Here is a 22,533-nt window from a genome sequence, read left to right on the forward strand (position 1 = left end):
CCACAGGAAAAGAAGGCTTAATGTTAAACCTTTCAGAGAAAGGCTTAAAGATTTTGAGTCGCTCCGCTATGAAAATGTCTCGCTGTAAGTTACTGTAAATCCTGAGGAGCAGAGGTTGCTGGTAAAACCAGGGTTCCTACACAATTTTCATTTCAAAATGCCATACTTTTCCAGACTCAAATTTCCAGACTTCCCTACAGATTTTTCCGACCATAATTTACTTATTCTAACAAGTATGTTACATTATAAACATTTAGTATTGGTATTCTTGCCTTTTATAAGAATAGGAAAGTAGCTAGACAGGAAGTGAGGTGCAAGAGAGAGGGGGCGAGATGGGGGTCTTCACTTGGGTCTCCTGAAGCACAGCAGCACTACATGGCGATGCACTTACACATACTGCTATCGGTGCCGCCAAGTATGTTAAACATTCCATACTTTTCCAAACACCATAGGAACCCTGTAAAACGGCGTTGGTGGTGCAATCTACACATTTTAAGGGCGAGACCTTACTTAAACATAGGGAAAGTGCCACAATATATATATATATATATATATATATATATATATATATATATATATATATATATATATATATATATATATATATATTAGCCTTCTATATTAAGGTCTCTTTTGGAATGTCACAATTAATAAGTGTTTTATGTGTTTGCTAGATTTTCTATTGTATGTAAAAGAATTATTTTAGATTCAGAATCAAAAACACAATGTATTTGTTTCATTTTTAAAAATAATAATAATAGTAATGCTGTGCTCACCATTTTCCAGGGCTCAGACACATTGCAAAGGCTTGTTTACATTTTTACAAAATTACATTACTATAGTATTAGTTTTATTTTTGTCTTTGATGGGAAATGTAACCCTTGACCTTGCCGATGTAACAGTTTGAGCTGGAACAAGTCAGTGATGTTTTGTCAGGGCATTATTCTGTCATCAGTTAAACTTTATTATAATAAAAATCTTACCACAGTTTATTTAGTTTACATTGAGGATTCTTCAGTACATCAGAGAACACCTTCACTCCTGAATCTCCAAGATTATTTCCAATCAGTTCCAGATGTATTAGGTGTGATGGGTTTGATCTCAAAGCTGAAGTCAGAGCATGACAACCTTTAGCTGTGATATTACAATAACTCAACCTGTAGAGAACAATGACACACACTTTACTCTCACAGTTCATAACACACACATCAGATTAGCAATGATGTCATTATTAAAGACATACATTAGTATCATACCACTTACAACAACATCTGAATGGACCTCTTTCTTCACACTCCATACATCAGTGGTTCTCAACTCCAGTCCCCCTCTTCCAGATCATTTTAGATTTCTCCATATATAAAACAAAGGAAATGTTTCAAACATTCTGGAAGGAGTCTGATGAGTGGAATCAGGTGTTTCATATCAGGAGATATCTAAAACATTCTGGGAGGGGGGGCATGAGGACAGGAGTTGAGAACCACTGCCCAATATCATGCGTAATGTTTCGACGTGATTAAATAACATGCAAGTCGAGCTGGTGTGTCACATGGCTAGTGCAAGGCAAGACGTTGTTGCTTAAAAGTGAATTTTTTTTCTTGACAAAAATTATGATGCTGTGTTAGGGCTGAAATGATTCAGCGATTTACTTGATTACAAAAATTCTGCCTCAAAGCCTCGTTAAATTCCTATGACGCGCACAATACGTGCAGAGATCTGATTCACACAGACCGTTCAATGTTCAGGAAGCACACCATATACATGATACATTTTGAATTTAGTTGCCGTGACGGCGGAGAGAAAAGATGTCCATAAACGGCAGAGAATGTCTTAAGTTTGGGATCATTACATTCTTATCATTACATTACATTCAGCATCTGAACCGAAAACATCCACTGCTGTTTCATCAAGCGTCGCTAAAACAAGGTAACAGAGCCTACTGATGTTCGCTAATTTTAATCCCATACTGTATATGTAGCGATGTTGTTATGCTGTTTGACTAGATATGATGTTTAGCTTTGATGTTTTTAAGTAGTAAACGTATTCACGTTCAATTGCAAGAGAGTATCAGCCTAAAAAAGAATCCCTTCACACACACACACACACACACACACACACACACACACACACACACACACACACACACACACACACACACACACATTAGAGTCCCTAACCCCAATGTCACAAAAACCTGTTGCCAGTCTTTAATCTATGAAAAACTACCATTTAGTATGTTTTTTTAGCGTTTCGGTTTATGAGGACACTCTCGGTGTCCCCATAAACCACCTTTATAGCATAATAAACATGTTATTATACACTATTCATGTCCTCGTAAACCACATAGACCAGTACACACACACAAATAGACTCACCCCAGAAATTATATATTATTTGTTAGTAGCCTAATGGTAAATGTTGCAGGTGTAGAAATCGACATAAAGCAGATATTTACTTTGATGTCAGGGCTAGATCACACCATGAAACATGTTGTGCATATTAATAAATCAAATTGCTTAATTGTTGTTTTTTTAGAAATAAAAGCAAAATGTTTGAGCATTTTACAGCCACATCATTTTCATAATGCATTATTTGTTTTTGTTTTTTTAAAAATCTGCACAAAAAAATCTGATTATTGGTCGATTAAGTGTTAGGTTAATCGATTACAAAAAGAATCGATAGCTGCAGCCCTAATGATGTGTTAACACTTGCTATTTTAAATTGCATTGGAGTCCAATAAAGTCTATTAAACTGAGAAAAATCCTGGAACATTTTCCTCAAAAAACGTATTTCTTCCTGACTGAACAAAGAAAAACATAAACATCTTGAATGACATGTGGTAAGTAAATTATCTGGATTAAATTATGAAAGTGGAGTATTCCAGTGTATTTAATTTAACTGGAGGTAGATGTTATTATCAGATCTGCAGTATAATCTTATTGAGGATCAGATCATGTGAAAATCAATCACCAGAATCCACAACAGTAGACAATAAACACATTAAATAGATTTCATTACATTATTACATCACATAACATCAGATGATCTTACCTCAGTATCTGCAGCTTACATTGAGGATTTTTCAGTACATCAGAGATCAGCTTCACTCCTGAATCTCCAAATATATTCCCAGACAGATTCAGATCTCTCAGATGTGATGGGTTTGATCTTAGAGCTGAAGTCAGAGCTGCACAACCTTCATCTGTGATAATACATTCACTCAACCTGTAGAGAACAGAGAGACACACGTCATATCAGATCACAACCCACACATCAACATTGACTTTTTTGATAGTTTGTTGATTATTTATTGTTTTTCAGTTCATTATAAATCATAAGATATCAATAGATATCGCCCAGAAGTAAATCTGATTCTGATTGAAATAATAAATCACATTATAAACTCCATCACACAGATCTCTTCACTGTCTGTCTGTAATCTTCAGTAATTGATTTAAAGATAATCATGTATTAGTTTTAATTGTCTTCATGGTTCAGACTCTACATACCTGTAGTTACTAAATAAACTCTAGTAAGATCAACTGATATATCTGCTGCTGCTTCACTGGATTTACATTGTTAATAGGCCCAGTTGATTATTTATGTATTTTTTACTCTTCAGGTTGTTTATCACACAACTATAATGCTATTCAACCTTATAAGTGTTGTTTTAAAAAAAAATCATTCTTGTTTATGGGCTGTATTATATTACTTAGGTTTGTTCTTAGTCTTCTTCTTTATGAAGAGGGAAATGAGAATCTTAACCAGTTAACCAGCCCCCTCCCAAACCCAAATTAAAATTGGGTACAGTTCATGAAGCCCTTGCACTAAAAGCATAAGTTTGGTTTTGGTTCAAGTTTATTAAGGAGTCCTGGGAGAAGCAGATGGAGTCCGTGGAGGTCTGGGAGGCTTGGCAGAGTTCATGGAGGGAATAACAGAGGGTGACAGTCCAAAAGGTGACAGGGCAGGAATAAAGGGTTGCAGGGGAACAGGGGCTTACAGGGGGTGCTGCGGACAGCTGGAAAGCCGATACGGGGAAAGCTGCAGCTGGCTGTGGCTGCGTGCGTTGCGCAGACGGCTGTGGCTGCGCGGGCTGCGCTAACGGCTGCGCGGGCTGCGCTGACGGCTGTGGCTGCGCGGGCTGTGGCTGCGCGGGCTGTGCTGACTGTGTGGGCCCAGGAGAAGACGGAGAACAGGAAGCTCCCTTCCTCCTCTTCTTTCTCCTGGGTCGCGGAGCAGAGAGTGCCGAAGGCGCTGTGGCGGGCAGGACAGACTCTGAGGAGGACCCCCTGGAAGCCGACTCCCAGGAGATCCTCCTCTCATGCTTTTCACGAACCGACACTGGTGGGGGGGAACTCTCTGGGGTCGAAGGGGGAAGACTCGGGTCGCCAAAGGCCAACACTCCCAAGGCTCGACCCTCAGTGATGGATGACAGCAGGGCGGGGTGAGTGACTCTGGTGGAACCCCTGGACTCCTCCCGGTTCATTGTGAACCGGAGCTGATCCACAAAGCCCAGGGGTTTGAGCAACCTCATTTCTGAGGGAGTGAGAGGTTTGTTGAGGCAGCGGTTGAAGATGGTCTTCTGCCTCATCGAACCCTGAGTCTCTAGCCGTCGCGTGGAAAACAAGGGCGAAGGATTGGACATCATCCTCCCTCTGACGGAGGCTGAAAAGTTTATGAGCCTGCTGGCTCCTTTGGGCGCCTGGTGAAGCAATCATCCTGGTCTGCTGGGTTCTGTGTTGACACGTGCGTTCTGTGAGGATTTGGAAGCGGATGAACCCAGACGCAGACAGCGGATGACGTTTAACAGATAATTTATTAAATAACAAGAAAACAAAAACCCACGAGGGGGCAAAACAGAACAAATGAACAAGACACTAAACTGACACTTAACTAGACAAGATATAAATACAGTAAACTACACAATTAACAGGACAAGATTACACATGGCACAAAAATACTATTTGATATAAACTTACAGGAAACAGGACTGGAACAAGAGAGAGACAAAACACACGTGTAAAGAACATCAAACACAAGGACTTTAAATAGGGACACTTTTATCACTGCTGTACATGCACAGGCTGAACATTGTGAATTCGGAGCATTAGAACTGATAAGAGACAGAATTGTTGTTGGAATACAGGATGCCAGATTGTCTGAAAGTTTGCAACTTGATCCTGAGCTCACCCTGGAAAAAGCTATGACTAAAGTGAGGCAAAGTGAAGCTGTGAAGAGACAGCAGCCCATCCTGCGGGGAAGTTCACGGGAAGTACAAGTAGCAGGGGATGTTCATGTTTTAAGTTCAAAACCAAAACAGTCACAAAAGAAAGTAAAATGGCAAAAACAAAGTGGACCAAGTAAAGTGGATAAAAAAATCAACTGGATGTGGAAAATGTGGAAATATAAAGAGACACAGTGTTTCCTCTAGGATTTTTTCCAGCTGTGGCGGCAGGGGGTGCCCATGATGATTACAAAATGTACTTTTTTTTTTTTAATGTAGAATATAGGCTACAGTAAACTAACATGTATTTTCTTATAATTTTCATTCTGTCATTTACTTTCTCACCGTCTGCCTCAAGTTTTTATTACCAACATTCTTCTCTTCCCGCGGGAATAATGTAAGTTTCCTTACAAACAGATTAGACTATTAATGTCTTGCAGTCGCATATGAGTAGTATTCAGTATTTAGCCTTTTGTTTTTTGACAAATATCTTATCATTTAATGTAAAACTTAATGTGAGTGTCGAAGAACGGAAGATTGACAGCTGAGCGGTCAGCAGTGTGCTGCGTTTATATATATTCTGAATAACTAATGGCCCGATAAGTTGATTATATGAGTACAGTGATTCCAAATGAATTTCCAAAAAACTCGTAATATGTTAAATCGAAAGTTTAATCATGTCTTTTCTCGCAGCCCTGCGCTGCGTCGGTGTAGATATGCGCCGGTGAACATCATACGCGTGATGACCTTGCACCTTAAATTACCCTAAATTTATAGTCATAAAGATACAAGTAAAACAACATTCGAAACTTCAAATGATGTATTTTTATTTTTGTAAACTCACAATAAAGAGAAAACCTTGTGCTTATTTAAAATCATTAAAAACATGACGTGCCTTCTGCTGCTTTGGTTTTAGAGCGCTTTACACAAAAAAGAACAGAAACTCAAATACTTTTTTAATCGTTTTGTAAATTTAATAATTATTTAAGTGTAACCAATTTCGTGTAGGCTTATTTATTTAATTATTATTTCTCAAAACAGAGACGTAGCCTAAACATCCTCTGTTGATTTAAATCTATTTGTGCATGAAACTAAACCCATGGGGGAAATTATTATATTTTAGGAGATTTATTTATAAATGAGTGAACAATGCGAATCCAGAAAACAATTTATTTCTAAGGCAGCCAGTCTGGCAGGATGTACATTTTGGTAGCTTTATTTTGCAAGCTGCCGCCGTGGGTTTTGTCTAGAAGGGATACAGCAAATGCTGAAAAGTTTAGGATTAAATTTGGAGGTAGGATTATTAGGATGAAAACAGCGGCTCTGGCTAAATGAGATACAAATACATCCTACAATCATGTGAAATTTTGTGTTTAGAGTTGGGTTTGGGTGAAGGATTAGGATAAAACAATGCTCATCCGGCGAGATTTCTTTTGCTGTATCCCTTCTATCTACAACCGCAGGCGTTGTGAGGATGTTTTAAGCCGAAAGTATACTAGGGACGTCCGCGTATGCGCGCCGTCCGCATGACGTCATTTTCGTCATCAAGAGGGTCCGCGGCCGGCCGCGCGGACCGTCCGCGTGCAGCCCAAAATTTGAGACCGCGCGGACAGTGCGCGTACCGTCCGCGTACAACAGCGCATGCGCGTGAAAATATTGAAAAGTTTAGGATTAGATTTGGAGGTAGGATTATTAGGATGAAAACAGCGGCTCTGGCTAAATGAGATACAAATACATCCTACAATCGTGTGAAATTTTGCGTTTAGAGTTGGGTTTGGGTGAAGGATTAGGATAAACAATGCTCATCCGGCGAGATTTCGTTTGCTGTATCCCTTCTATCTACAACCGCAGGCGTTGCGAGGATGTTTTAAGCCGAAAGTATACTAGGGACGTCCGCGTATGCGCGCCGTCCGCATGACGTCATTTTCGTCATCAAGAGGGTCCGCGGCCGGCCGCGCGGACCGTCCGCGCGCAGCCCAAAATTTGAGACCGCGCGGACAGTGCGCGTACCGTCCGCGTACAACAGCGCATGCGCGTGAAAATATTTAGACAGGGCACTCCACTATAAACAATTATACAAAGGAAATAGACAGCATTTGCACACACACTATCGTTTTTCTTCTTTAACTTTTACTTCTTCCAAGAACAGAAAGCCCTGGAGCATGTTTGTTTGATTCCTGTTCTTTGTTGTCTTGTTGTTTGTTCTAAACTGTGTTTGCAATAGTGGATCAGTTACTTTTCTTCACATATCCTAATGTTTTAATGTACTGTAAATGTCGCCAAATCAGTGCTGCCCTGACAGCCTGTTAGACTAATAATTTGAATAAGAAATCATTTGTATTGCGTATAGTGTCAAACGCGGCCATCCGCGTGTAGCCGCGGGGAATTTACTCGAAAAGCTACGCGGACGCGTGCGCGCGCGAGCCGGACGCGGAAAAAAGGTATACCCTGGCCTTTAGGCGTGGCGGGCCTAACGAAGTACTGCTCAAGTAGAACTTTACTTTTAATAAGTATATTTGTAGCATAACTTTACATAACTTGTTTAGTGCTCTTATTGTTTTCAGCATGAGTTTGTTAAAGGCGCTGTATGTAGTTTACAGCGGCCTCTAGCGGTGATGGTTTAGATTGCAACCATTAAGTTTACAAGCGCGTGCTCGAACTCATGAGCGACGGCCAAACTGAGATGTAATACACCGGAGAAAGCATCACACAACATGCTGGAAACTCAGGTAAACTCCCACTGCAACGTTTAATTGACTGCATTTAGCCTGTGTAATGTGGTGTTAGGTATGTACATTTACGGTAAGATAACGAAAACGGTTAGTGAACTACACTGAACAATTTCAGTATAACAGTAAATACACTGTGCTATTAGTCCTTTAGGGTTGTTGCTTGCCACACTGTGTGATCAATATCGTAGTTAAGTCCATGTCACACTGTATAATCTCAGTTTCCATCAATGTCAGACTGCACGAGTTTAAAGACTTTTAAAAAGCGGACGCACGCAAACAAACGCGTCTGCAGTTTTACGTCATCGATTGACGACGCCTGGGCGAACACACGCTAAAGCGAAGGCTAGCAAACCGAAACAACGTCTAAAAAACTAAAGCACAATCGAAATATATTTGACATGCTTTGTAGTAATGTTAGCTTACCTGTCCAAAAGGATGAAAGCCAACTCTGGATCCGTTTTTATACCCAAAACAAAGCGGAGGTTTCTCCATAATTCAAATGCCCTGCCAATGTTAATCCGTGTTTTTGTCCGTTGTTGATCCGATTCACGTTTGGCCTTACGAGCTTCAGCAGATAACTTTTCTTCACAATATGTGAAGTTTGTGTTGGAGTCTGTGTTGTGCTGGGAGCAGGTCGTTTCAGTCTGTTATCAGACAGTGTCGTCGCTGTTGAGCGCAAAGTCAGTAGACGAGGCGAGAGGCTCGGGAACGCGCATGCGGGTGACGTCACTGGATTTCGCGCCAAATCCGGCCCGGTACTTTCACATAAAAATAATAATATTTTTTTTCAGAGGTAATAGCAAAACCCGCAAAGTGAATCATTTTAATGTGATATTACAACCCATTCGCACACAGGCAATTGAAAATGGATTAGTTTAAGTAGAAACGTTACGTACAGCACCTTTAAAGGTTAACTTCTACATTAAATGAAATAACAGAATTCTTCATGCTTATGTTTTGTTGAGATTAGCTTTACCGTTTTACGCTACGTGTTTTAGCATATTTGGAATATTTTATTTAAACACAATTCTTCTACATCTTTGTCCCAGAGTTATTTTATGTTTTTCGATAGTGTTTTTGATACTGTTGATACTCTTACAGACACAATTATGATGATTACTGCTTTTATCTTACCGAATGTAGTAGCAATAACCTGCTCGCGCTGAATGATGCTTCTTATTTGATAACTTTCAGTTTCCATGTTGCCAGATATTAGTACGAAAAACAAGCAAAAATAATTGACTTTAAAAACATTACAGAACATTACAGAAAAAGTGACCACCATCGGAACGGACAGCGCTCGAAATATGCTTGCAGCAGCAAAAAAACTTCCGTTTGATCACATCCCCTGTGTCGCGCACATATTGCAAAGGACCATTACCGTTTGCCTCGCAGACAGTGGGTTTGTTGATGCATTGTTGACAAAGTGTCGCAAAATTGTAGGACATTTTAACAGAGGTGGAAAAAGTACTAAAATATTGTACTCAAGTATGTCAGGTGTGGTGGTGGATAGAACCCAATCGCAGACAGCTCGTAACTCAAAGACGTTTATTAAAACATAAATACCCTCGAGGGGGCAAACAATGACAGAACTAGAAAATAATCATGACTAGGACAAACAAGGCACACGCGACAGTATCTCACGATACACAATGAACCGGCACAAGACATAAGACACAATGGCTTTAAATAGGGAAAACTAAACTAGGGAACAATGACAAACAGGTGAAAGGAATAAACCAATCATGAATAATTAACAAGGAAACGAGGGGGCAGGGTCAAGACTAAAGACAGGAGAGCATGCGGTACACAAAACATAAACACAGACCACATGACTCTCCACACAAACACAGAGCACTTATATGAGGGTGTCAGGATCCTGGTACTAGAAACAAGACTAAACACATATGACATTCAGGATCCTGACAAAGTAAAAGTAAAGTTACTTTAATAATATTTTACTTAAGTAAAAGTAAAGTTACTGGTCTAAAAATCTACTCAAGTAAAAGTAAAAAGTAAATCATTTTAACTTTTCTCAAAGTAAAAGTTACTTTTTTTTACAGCGGGGAGAGGTGGATGATTTTAGTTAAAAAATGACAAGGGATTATAAATCTCAAACTAGTTGTTTTTAATTGTAGGAACATCTTTACAATTAAAGTGCAATAACAAAAAGTTAATAAAATAAAAAGCTTTTTTAAACTAGAAACATTTATGGAATTATTTAATGATTTCACATGTGAGTTATGCACTTTTGAAGGTGGTCAGCAGCTTGTAAATACAATCACTATAGTAAGGTTGTAATTGATGTATTGCTGGTAACATACATTATTTTATTAAACTATATATAGTTTAAATGAGCATATAATGAGATGAGTGCCATGTCATACTTTTGACACGTTTCTTGTCTTCTAGTTTCCCTGACCTGGGTACCTGATGTCAGACCTTTATTCTCTCTCTCTCTCTCTCTCTCTCTCTCTCTCATATCTAATGACCTGCCCATTCTCAAGGACGTTCTTAAGTTGTGTTTGACTTGACGCGAAGCTGCTAGACTGCGGAGGATAATGCGCATGGTATTAAAAACGCGTCGTGCAAATGAGCAGTAAAACCCGGTCTGCTATTTCGTACTCGAGAGCATGAATCCTACCTTTCATAGGAATGAAACACTCGCTTCGCGTCAGTGGAAAGTGGTCGCTTAAATATGACCAGGGGTTTCTTTCATAAGATTTGAACTGCATTAGCGCGCGCCTGTCTCGTCCGTCTCCATGGTTCTTTTTGCGCGTTCCACCGCGGGCCCCGCCCATCAATCATCGGTTGCGCGTCTTTATCACCTTGCTTTTTAAAAATATTTTTACTCAGTAACGGATATGATTTAAAATGTAGGGAAGTACAATACTTTATACAAAACATACTTAAGTAAAAGTAAAAGTACAGATTTTAAAAACTACTCAAAAAAGTAAAAGTACACAAAAAACTACTCAATTACAGTAACGTGAGTAAATGTAATTCGTTACTTTTCACCTCTGCATTTTAAGCACAGCCCTGCTAACACAGAGGAGCTACATCAGCAACAAACCGCAATCGGACAACAAAGAGAACAACTGATACAGGACGTTTCGACGAGGTGGAACTCATTGCTCGATATGATCACACGCCTCTTACTGAATGAAGAGGCTGTTAAGGCAACTTTAGCCCAACAGAAACACAAGTTAGTCATGCTGACTGCTGCTGAATGGGACAAACTGCACAAGCTGGAGACTCTTCTTGAACCATGCAAGTAAGTATGTCACACATCCATCCCATTTATAGTTGCAGCTGTATTTGTTACACAGCTAAAATGTCTACAGCTCTTACTGAGAAAGATATTTGTTAAAAAAAACTTAAAAAATCCAGAAAATGAACTTTAAGAATTTTAAAATCCATCATGTGTTAAATATGCTTATCTTTGCCTATGTACTGAAATGTATTGACCTTGTTATATTCCACCTCAGGTATGTGACTGAACTCCTTGGGGGTGAAACCTATGTTTCATGCTCTGTGATCCTTAACCATGTAATGAGGGTCTCTGATGACGATCCAGCATATGTGGCAAGGTTCAAGACTGCCTTTAAGAAAATCCTTGCTGAACGCCAAGCTGTCATGAACAATGAATGGCTGAAACTTTCATCAGCTCTTGACCCACGTTTTAAGGACTTAAAGTGCATGGCAAGAGGAGAGAGAGAACAGGTGTGGTCCAGCCTTGAGAAAATACTACAAGAGGCAGAAACCAGCACACACACTCCACAACTCAGTGAAGAACATGAACCAGCTAAGAAAAGGAGAATCCTTCTGCTGGGTTAGAGTCAAACTCGGAATCAGAAGAAGAAAATCATGTTAGCAATGACATTAACTTTCACGATTATCATACCGTAAACATTTGCTTATCCAAGGTTTTGGAAAAAAATAAAGCAGATCTCACCTGCGCTACTGCGCACATGCAACTTCATTTGGTGTGACTGCTAGACTCCACTCGTTTATGTACAGCTGATAAAATGTCAGAGTCAGAGACTACAAATTCTAACCTCTATCCCCCGCCAGAAAAAAAGTTAAAATCTACAGTATGGAAATACTTTGGGTATCCGAAAAACGAATGCGTAGTTGTCCTTGCAGATGGATATCCAGTTTGCAAGAAATGTGGAAAAAGAGTGGCTGCAAACGGTGGCACTAAAGCCCATTTAAGTGATTTATATTACAGATCAATTTAAGTTGATATACTTAGGCCATATAATAAAAACTATACATTTCACTCACTATATGACCATGTGAACAAATGTGTCATGATTTCGGTCTTACCGGTTTGTTGTGTTCCTGTTTCCCTGTGTTGTCTTGTATGTCACTGATCCATTTTGTGCGTCTTTCACAGGTGTTTTCGTTTCATGTGATTTCTGCACTGACGTCACCACCACCTGAAGCTTGTTTATGCCCAATCGGTAGTAGTATTTATACTTGCTAGCTCAGTCTTTGCGAGTCCGTCATTGTTGTACTAGAGGTGCTTTGATGCAGTTCGCCATCTTGCCCTGTCATGTTGTGTTATTTTCTCAGTATTATTTCAAGTATTAGTCTGTGTTATCTGCTGTCTCCATCTTGCAGACTTCCAGTCATCTCTCAGTCCTCAGCTCTACAAACTGTCACCGCATGAACTAGATCGTCTTCGCTGTGAAGAGATTGGATTACTTTGAGTCTCAGTTCATCTGCTCTCCAGCTATACACAGCTGTGTTGTGTCATTGTCACTGGACTGTTACCATCATCATCTGAGCTCCGTCTCTGAAGTTCACCTGCAAACTGCACTGTGAGTCGCGCTTTTGCGCTGAGAGATTTACCATCACTAATTTGTCTCTCCTGTGTATTACAGCTCTGGACTGTTGCTGAAGACGAGCTGTCCCTTTTGGGAGGGCCGTGGTTCGACTCGTTCGAATAATTCCACGGAGGATTAATTTCCCCATTTCCCTGTGCTCCCGTGGGCGCGGCACTTTGGTGACTGAGAGACTTTCTGTGTTTCAATAAAATCAACCTCTGCTTTGGAATCTGTTCTCCTGTGTTCCTTACAGAACGGACTCGCCAAACATGGATTCCGCGGAGGTCGATTCCGTAAGATCAGCATTAGCACAGCAAGGCTCTTGGTTGGGGCAGCAGACTGCCCATTTAAATACCACCAGTCGGGTGGTTGACGATCTCACTACTCAAGTTGCTGACATCACTGCTCGTTTGGACCGTATGCAACGGGAACAATCTGCATCACCTATCGAGAGAGAACCTCATGTCACTGATCCACCACCTTACAACGGAGACCCAGCTGCATGCCGAGCCTTTCTGTCTCAGTGCTCCGTCATCTTTGCTTTACAACCCCGCCGGTATGTTGCTGAACGTACTAAAGTGGCATATGTCAAAGGTCTAGCGGATGAGATTCAAGACGATATTTTTACGCACGAACTGCCAGAGTCATTGGAAGCTTTTATTGACTTAGCGATCCGTATAGAGGCTCGTCGAGCGCTGCGCTCACAACGTCGCGCGCTGTGACAACCCCGAACTGTCCCACCTTCTACTCAGCCTGTGCTTTCGTTACAGACCTCCTTATCTGAATCAGTGCCGATGGAGATCGGAAAGTTTCGATTGTCTTCTAAGGAAAAGAAACTACGACTTCGGAATGCATTATGTCTGTACTGTGGCAAGCCAGGTCATAAAGCCAAAGACTGTCCGTTAAAGGGGCCTCGCCCATCACTGAAGTCGGGAGCTATGGTGGGCGCTTCTTTTCCTAAAGTCTCCTCTCCTTCCTCTACTAATATGCCAGTCACGATATCCTTAGCCAGGCGGGATATTTCGACGGTTGCCCTTCTGGACACAGGAGCAGAGGGCAGTTTCATCGATGAAGAAGTAGCTCGATCCTGGGGTCTCTCCATCGTTCCACTCAAGGATCCTCTGTATGTTATCTCTCTGCGTGGCCAGCAGATGGCACAGATTACTCACTGGACCACTTCTGTAAGTCTTCGTATCTCTGGTAATCACCGTGAGAGGATTGTGCTTTACCTACTTCATGCAGACCTGTCTCCCATCATTTTGGGGCATGGGTGGTTTGTACAGCATAATCTTCACGTGGATTGGCAGAGAGGTGTTATTTTGTCTTGGTCTCAGTCTTGTCATGTGTCTTGGGTCCCGTGGTTTCTGCTGTTGTTTCTTCTCCACAGGTGCCGGCAGCCGATTTGACCGGAGTCCCGATGGAATATTCTGACCTCAGCCAGGTATTCGGTAAAGCCCGGGCCACCTCCCTGCCTCCTCATCGGTCATATGATTGTGCTATCGATCTCCTCCCAGGCACGATGCCTCCTAAAGGTAGACTTTATTCTTTATCTGGTCCAGAGAGGGAGGCTATGGATAAATATATTAATGATGTCATTCATGCTGGTCTCATCCGACCCTCCACCTCGCCCGCAGGGGCGGGGTTTTTCTTTGTTAAAAAGAAGGACGGCTCTCTGCGTCCCTGTATTGATTACAGAGGATTAAATGATGTTACTGTTAAGAATCGGTACCCTCTACCTTTAATGTAATCTGCTTTTGAGCTTTTACAGGGAGCCCAGGTCTTCACCAAGCTTGATTTGCGCAATGCTTATCATCTGGTACGCATAAGAGAGGGGGATGAATGGAAGACGGCATTTAACACCCCTACTGGACATTTTGAGTACTGCGTTCTGTCTTTCGGGCTTTGTAACGCACCGTCTGTCTTCCAGGCTCTGGTCAATGACGTGTTGAGAGACATGATTGATAAGTTTGTCTTTGTGTATTTGGATGATATACTCATCTTTTCACCCTCTATGCAGGAACACACTCAACACGTTCGCAGAGTTCTTAGACGTCTCTTAGAGAACCAGCTGTATGTTAAGGCAGAGAAGTGCGAGTTCCACCAGAAGTCGGTTTCGTTCCTGGGTTTTGTCATAGCAGCTGGTGAGATACGTCCTGATCCCGCCAAGGTCAAGGCAGTCGCTGAATGGCCTGTCCCCATATCCCGTAAAGAGCTATTAAGGTTTCTGGGTTTCGCCAACTTTTATCTGCGATTTATCCGTAACTATAGCCAGGTTGCTCAGCCGCTTACGGCGCTCACTTCAACTAAGACAAGGTTTGCTTGGAATAAAGAGGCTCAGGAAGCCTTTGATCATTTAAAGCTCCGGTTTATCTCTGCTCCTGTTCTCTCTATTCCAGATCCGGCTGCCCAATTTATTGTTGAGGTTGATGCTTCAGATGTCGGGGTCGGCGCTGTCTTATCCCAGAGGTCCTCTAAGGATGGCAAGGTGCATCCATGTGCCTATTTCTCACACAAGCTTAACCCAGCGGAACGAAATTACGACATAGGTAATCGGGAACTGCTGGCGGTCAAGTTGGCTTTGGAGGAGTGGCGTCACTGGTTAGAGGGGACCTCAGAGCCTTTCCTGGTCTGGACGGATCATAAGAATTTAGAGTATATCCGTTCAGCCAGGAGATTAACATCTCGCCAGGCCCGCTGGGCACTCTTCTTTAACCGGTTTAACTTTACCCTCTCATACCGGCCTGGTTCCAAGAATATTAAGCCTGATGCTCTATCCCATTTGTTCGAGGGTCCTCAACTCACCAAGGACGAAACCATCCTTCCGGTGGGACGGGTGGTGGGGTCACTGAGTTGGGGAATCGAAGAGAGAGTGGAGCAGGCTGGTAGAGAGGGTGAAGTGCCAGCTCCGGCGGGGCGGTTATGGGTTCCGGACACATTACGCTCCGAGGTTATCCGGTGGTGTCATGAATCCAAGTTAGTTTGTCATCCAGGAATTCGGAGAACATTGGCTGCCGTCCGCCAACGTTTCTGGTGGCCCACTATGGGTCCTGATGTCAGACAGTTTGTATTAGCCTGTCAAGTTTGTGCCCGCAGTAAGACGTCCCATCAGATGCCCCTTGGTCGTCTTATGCCTCTTCCTGTCCCATCCCGTCCATGGTCTCCTATAGCTATTGATTTTGTTACCAACTTACCCAGTTCTGAAGGTAACACTGTAGTGTTAACAGTAGTTGACCGTTTTTCCAAAGCGGTTGATTTTATTCCTTTGCCCAAGCTTCCGTCTGCCAAATAGACTGCTAGTGCCATGATCAAACACGTCTTCCGCTTACATGGTCTGCCTACAGACGTGGTTTCTGATAGGGGTCCCTAATTTATTTCACGTTTTTGGCAGGAGTTCTGTAGACAGATCGGTTGTACTGCCAGCTTGTCTTCAGGCTATCCTCCCCAGACTAATGGACAATGTGAACCAGCTAATCAGGATCTAGGTAGAGCCCTCCGCTGTCTGACATCCCAATATCCGAGTTCCTGGTGCCAACAGTTACCCTGGGTAGAGTATGCGCACAACTCCCTTCCCTTGATATGTCCCCGTTTGAGGCGTCCATGGGGTTCCAGCCTCCATTATTCCCATCTCAAGAACCCGATGCGGCGGCAGCCTTCGTCCAACGTTGCAAATGCACCTCGAGAAGAGCTAGAAATCTTCTTCTCAAAGCCTCCAGACGAACCAAGGCCACGGCTGACCGTCACCGCCGACCAGCCCCTCGATTTATTTGTGGGCAAAAGTCTGGCTGTCATCCAAGGATCTGCCTCGCCGGGATCCCTCTCGTAAGCTGGCACCCCGTTTCCTTGGGCCATTTACCATAGTAAAGGTCATTAATCCGGTGACAGTCAAGCTCAGATTGCCACCCACTCTTGGTCAGGTCCACCCGGTTTTCCATGTCTCCAAGCTTAAACCGGTGTTTTTCTCTCCCCTTAATCCTGCCCCGTCTGCTCCCGCCCCTCCCGCCCCTCGTCTTATTGATGGTATCCCGGCGTATACTGTTAGGTCCATTTTAGATGTGCGCCACCGGGGTAGAGGCTTTCAGTATCTGGTGGACTGGGAGGGCTACGGTCCGGAGGAGAGGTCTTGGGTACCGGCCCGGGACATCCTGGATCCTGGCTTGATAAGGGAGTTCCGTCGGCGACGAGGTGAGCCTCCCGATGGCCGCCAGGTGGCGGCCGTGGGGGGGAGTAATGTCATGATTTCGGTCTTACCTGTTTGTTGTGTTCCTGTTTCCCTGTGTTGTCTTGTATGTCACTGATCCATTTTGCGCGTCTTTCACAGGTGTTTTCGTTTCATGTGATTTCGGCACTGACGTCACCACCACCTGAAGCTAGTTTATGCCCAATCCGTAGTAGTATTTATACTCGCTAGTTCCCCTCAGACTTTGCGAGTCCGTCATTGTTGTACTAGAGGTGCTTTGATGCAGTTCGCCATCTTGTCCTGTCATGTTGTGTTATTTTCTCAGTATTATTTCAAGTATTAGTCTGTGTTATCTGCTGTCTCCATCTTGCAGACTTCCAGTCATCTCTCAGTCCTCAGCTCTACAAACTGTCACCGCATGAACTAGATCGTCTTTGCTGTGAAGAGATTGGATTACTTTGAGTCTCAGTTCATCTGCTCACCAGCTATACACAGCTGTGTTGTGTCATTGTCACTGGACTGTTACCATCATCATCTGAGCTCCGTCTCTGAAGTTCACCTGCAAACTGTACTGTGAGTCGCGCTTTTGCGCTGAGAGATTTACCATCACTAATTTGTCTCTCCTGTGTATTAAAGCTCTGGACTGTTGCTGAAGACGAGCTGTCCCTTTTGGTTCGACTCGTTCGAGTAATTCCACGGAGGATTAATTTCCCCATTTCCCTGTACTCCCGTGACGCGGCGCTCACGGGAGTGGCCTACGTGTCCCGCCCCGTATCGGGGTCCCCCTGCCTTCACTCTGTGTCCTGATTGCCAGAGATTTTCTGCGAGCTCTGTTTTCCCTGCCCTGGATGCCCTTTAGTGAATTTGGTGACTGAGACACTTGCTGTGTTTCAATAAAATCAACCTCTGCTTTGGAATCTGTTCTCCTGTGTTCCTTACAAAATTAATATATCCAGAGCAGTGCTGAGAGAATTTAATAAATATTTCATCATTTTATTTAAAATAATAAAATTTGAAATACAGTAGTAATAAATTAAGAATCAAAGTTTATTTTTTCAAAAGTGTATTTTTTTCCAAAAAAGTTTGATATAATAAACCATATGTTCAACCCAAAACCCCTATCTGTTTTTTATTCATTTAAGGATCATTGTAGCTAATGATTATTATAATAATAATTAGTGTTTAATACCGGCAAACCGCGAAACCGTGATAGTTTCTGAGCCGATTATCATACAGTGGAAATCTCATATTGTTACAACCCTAGTCATTATCTTCGGAGGTGTACTGGATTTGGAGTGGGAAATTACGACAGTTGCAAGTATTCTCCAGCGACTCTAAGGGTCGCTGTTTTACAAAAACGCCGAAAATGCATAGAGTGGCTTTAACGTGTTTACTGTTGTATTAAATTTAGGAGTAGCAAAGTCTTTCTCTTTAGCTTCCTGTTCAACATTTTATGTTGGGTATTAACTATTTGTATGAGTGCTGTAAACTGATCATTGTTTTGCAAGGGCTCGATCAGATGGTTTGTTTCAAGAGAGTGTTTCAGTGAAGTCTCAGAAGCGTTTATGCCAAAAGATATTATTCTGTCTATACCAAGTTCAATTCTTTATCATCAAGTTCTATTAGAAATAATCTTACCCCAGTTTCTCCAGTTTACATTGAGGATTCTTCAGTATATTAGAGATCAGCTTCACTCCTGAATCTCCAAAATTATTCTTAGACAGATCAAGTTCTCTCAGCTGTGATGGATTTGATGTCAGAGCTGAAGTCAGATCAACACAATCTTCTTTCATGAGACCATGACCAATCATCCTGTAAAGGAATTAAGATAAAATGTGGGTTTAAAATTACATGAGAATGAGTAAATAGTGTAATTGATTTTGGGTGAAAATCTTTGAACATGATTTTGGGTTCTTGCACAACATACTCTATGACAATTATTGAAACATTACAAAAAAGGTATAACTCTTGAATCGTTTTATTTAAATATACCAAATATAACCTGACACGTTTAAAGCTTGAAGAATAAATAAATATAGACAGAAACACATCAAACACACTAAACATTAAACTCACATAACATCTGTACTACTGAAGATTTGAGGTTAAAAGAGTAAAGAGACTGTTCATACCAAACTGATCTGGATTCACAAATCACAGGCAACAGCTTCTGAATAACTTTCCGTTTTTCAGCTTGGGTTCCTTGGATAAAATGTGCCAGTCCAAACCCCTCCAGCTTCGGTTCTGATGTCAACAACACAAAAACTACAGCTGACCACTGAGATGAAGAGAGTTTGGTATCTTTTAATGTTTTAGATTTCAGATAATGTTGGATTTCCTCCACTAGTGAATGATCACCCAGTTCATTCAGACAGTGAAACAGATTGATGAATTTCTCTGGTGAAAGATCCTCACTGATCTTCTGTTTGATGTATTTGATTGTTTCCTCATTGCTGTGAGAGCTGTGATCTGTCAGTTTCATCAAACCTCGTATGAGATTCTGATTCGACTCCACTGACAAACCCAGAAGAAAACGAAGAAAAAGATCCAGATGTCCATTTTTACTCTGAAGAGCCTCACGCACAGCATTCTGGTGCACGTTAGATAAATTAAACTGCAAAAAGTTGCCAGAGAACAGCTGTGTTTGATCATTTATAAAAGACATGTGCACATAAAGAGCTGCTAGATGTTCCTGAATGCTCAGATGAACAAAGCTGTAAACTTTCCCCTGATACAAACCAAACTCCTCTCTGAAGATCTGAGTACACAATCCTGAGTACACTGATGCTTCTGCTACATCAATGCCACACTCTCTCAGGTCTTCATCATAGAAGATCAGATTGCCTTTCACAAGCTGCTCATAAGCCAGTTTACCCAGTTTGAAGATCATCTCTTCATCCTTCACTTTCTTCTCATAGTCCTTCTGATGTTTGATGTTTGTCTGAATGATCAGGAAGTGTGTGTACATTTGAGTGAGAGTCTTGGGGATCTCTTGACTCTCTGCTTCACTCAATATTCTCTCTAGAACAGTGACTGAAATCCAGCAGAAGACTGGGATGTGACACATGATGTAGAGACTCCTGGATGACTTCAGGTGTGAGATGATTTGATCAGACAGACTCTCATCACTGATTCTCTTCCTGAAGTATTCCTCCTTCTGTGGATCACTGAAGCCTCGTACCTCTGTGACTCGATCAACACACTCAGAGGGGATGAGATCAGCTGCTGCTGGTCTGGAGGTGATCCAGATGAGAGAAGAGGGACACAGATTCCCCTTGATGAGGTTTGTCAGCATCACGTCCACTGAGGTTGATTCACTTACATCACACAACCTCACACTGCTGTGAAAATCCAGAGACAGACGACACTCATCCAAACCATCAAAGATGAACAACACTTTATATTTATCACTGAAGATTTCCATTTCTTTTGTCTCTGGGAAGAAAAGATGAAGAAGATCTAAAAGACTGAGTGTTTTGTCCTTCATCAAATTGATCTCTCTGAAAGGAAGTGGAAATATGAGGTGGACGTCCTGATTCTCTTTCTCTTCAGCCCAGTCCAGAATTAATTTCTGTACAGAGACTGTTTTTCCAATGCCAGCGACTCCCTTTGTCAGAACACTTCTGATGCGTTTGTGTTGTTCAGGTAAAGGTTTAAAAATGTCATTACATTTGATTGGTGTCTCCTCTGTTGTTGTTCTTCTGGATTGTGTCTCAATCTGTCTCACCTCATGTTCATTACTGATCTCTCCACTTTCACTCCCTGTGATGTAGAGCTCTGTGTAGATCTCATTCAGTAGTGTTGGGTTTCTCTCAGTTGATATTCCCTCACACAAACACTCAAACTTCTTCTGCAGATTTGATCTAAATGTGTTCAGGACTTCAGCAAGATTCAAGTCATGGCTGTAAATTAGGAAACAAAGTTGAGTAAAAATGTAAACAGCAATTTTTTATTTTAGCATTATAAAATACAGGACATATTCATGGTTTGTATTTTTTTTTTATTTCATTTTTTTTAAATATCATGTGGTCAACCTTTTCTAGTGTCTACAACTACAACCCCAAATCAGAAAAAGTTGGGACACTGTAGAAATTGTGAGTAAAAAATAAAATGGAATAATTTACAAATCTCTTACACTTATATTTTATTCACAATAGAGTATAGATAACATATCAAATGTGGAAAGTGACACATTTTGAAATGTCATGCCAAATATTGCCTCATTTTGGATTTCATGAGAGCTACACATTCCAAAAAAAGTTGGGACAGGTAGCAATAAGAGGCCAGAAAAGTTAAATGTACATATTAAGAACAGCTGGAGGAGGACCAATGTTTAGGAATAGGAATGTTGTCCCATTCTTGTCTAATGCAGAGTTCTAGTTGCTCAACTGTCTTAGGTCTTCTTTGTCACATCTTCCTCTTTATGATGCACCAAATGTTTTCTATGGGTGACAGATCTGGACTGCAGGCTGGCCATTTCAGTAGCCGGATCCTTCTTCTACGCAGTCTTGATGTTGTAATTGATGCAGTATGTGGTCTGGCATTGGCATGTTGGAAAATGCAAGGTCTTCCCTGAAAGAGACGACGTCTGAATGGGATCATATGTATCTAGAACTTGGATAAACCTTTCAGCATTGATGGTGCCTTTCCAGATGTGTAAGCTGCCCATGCCACACGCAGTCATGCAACCCCATACCATCAGAAATGCAGGCTTCTGAACTGAGCGCTAATAAAGACTTGGGATGTCCTTGTCCTCTTTAGTCTGGATGAAATGGCGTCCCAGTTTTCCAAAAAGAACTTCAAATTTTGATTCGTTGGACCACAGAACAGTTTTCCACTTTGCCAAAGTCCATTTTAAATGAGCCTTGCCCAGGGAAAACGCCTGTGCTTCTGGATCATGTTTAGATATGGCTTCTTTTTTGACCTATATAGTTTTAGTCTTTGGATGACATTATGCACTGTAGATGATGATAACTTCAATCTCTTTGGAATTTTTCTCTAAGAAACTCAGAATTTTTTTTCGCCGCAGCATTGGGGGGAATTGTGATTCTCTGCCCATCTTGACTTCTGAGAGACACTGCCACTCTAAGAGGCTCTTTTTATACCCAATCATGTTGCCAATTGACCTAATCAGTTACAAATTGGTCCTTAAGCTGTTCCTTATCTGTACATATGCATTTTCTGGGCTCTTATTGCTACCTGTCTCAACTTTTTTTGGAATGTGTAGCTCTCATGAAATGCAAAATGAGCCAATATTTGGCATGACATTTCAAAACATCTCACTTTCTACATTTGATATGTTATCTATATTCTACTGTGAATAAAATATAAGTTTATGAGATTTGTAAATTATTCCATTACTTTTTTACTCACAATTTCTACAGTGTCCCAGCCTTTTCTGATTTGGGGTTGTAAATAATATACAATCCTATGATTTTCCTGAAACCATCATACACGTTTTCATTGAAGTCTTGTAGTTGATTCTCAGATTGCTCAATCCTTCTCCTTGTATACCTGGATGCACGGGTTTATTTCAAAGACGTGTTTCGGCTTACGAGCACAAGCTCT

The 22,533-nt window shown here is 41.6% G+C and overlaps 1 protein-coding gene across 1 annotated transcript in view; it reads right to left on the bottom strand.

The window, feature by feature from the left end:
• Positions 1–944: 944 nt before the first annotated feature.
• The window catches only part of LOC141361709 (NACHT, LRR and PYD domains-containing protein 14-like), a 273,710-nt gene continuing 252,121 nt past the window's right edge, over positions 945–22,533 (bottom strand). The window contains exons 10-11 of the mRNA XM_073863400.1: positions 3,052–3,225; positions 945–1,157 (exon numbers count right to left, since the gene is read on the bottom strand). Coding sequence (XP_073719501.1) covers positions 980–1,157; positions 3,052–3,225 — 352 coding nt within the window. The 3' untranslated portion in view covers positions 945–979. The remainder of the gene's footprint in view (positions 1,158–3,051; positions 3,226–22,533) is intronic.

The sequence above is a fragment of the Misgurnus anguillicaudatus genome, chromosome 24 (genome assembly GCF_027580225.2).
Source record: "Misgurnus anguillicaudatus chromosome 24, ASM2758022v2, whole genome shotgun sequence".
Classification (NCBI taxonomy): domain Eukaryota; kingdom Metazoa; phylum Chordata; class Actinopteri; order Cypriniformes; family Cobitidae; genus Misgurnus; species Misgurnus anguillicaudatus.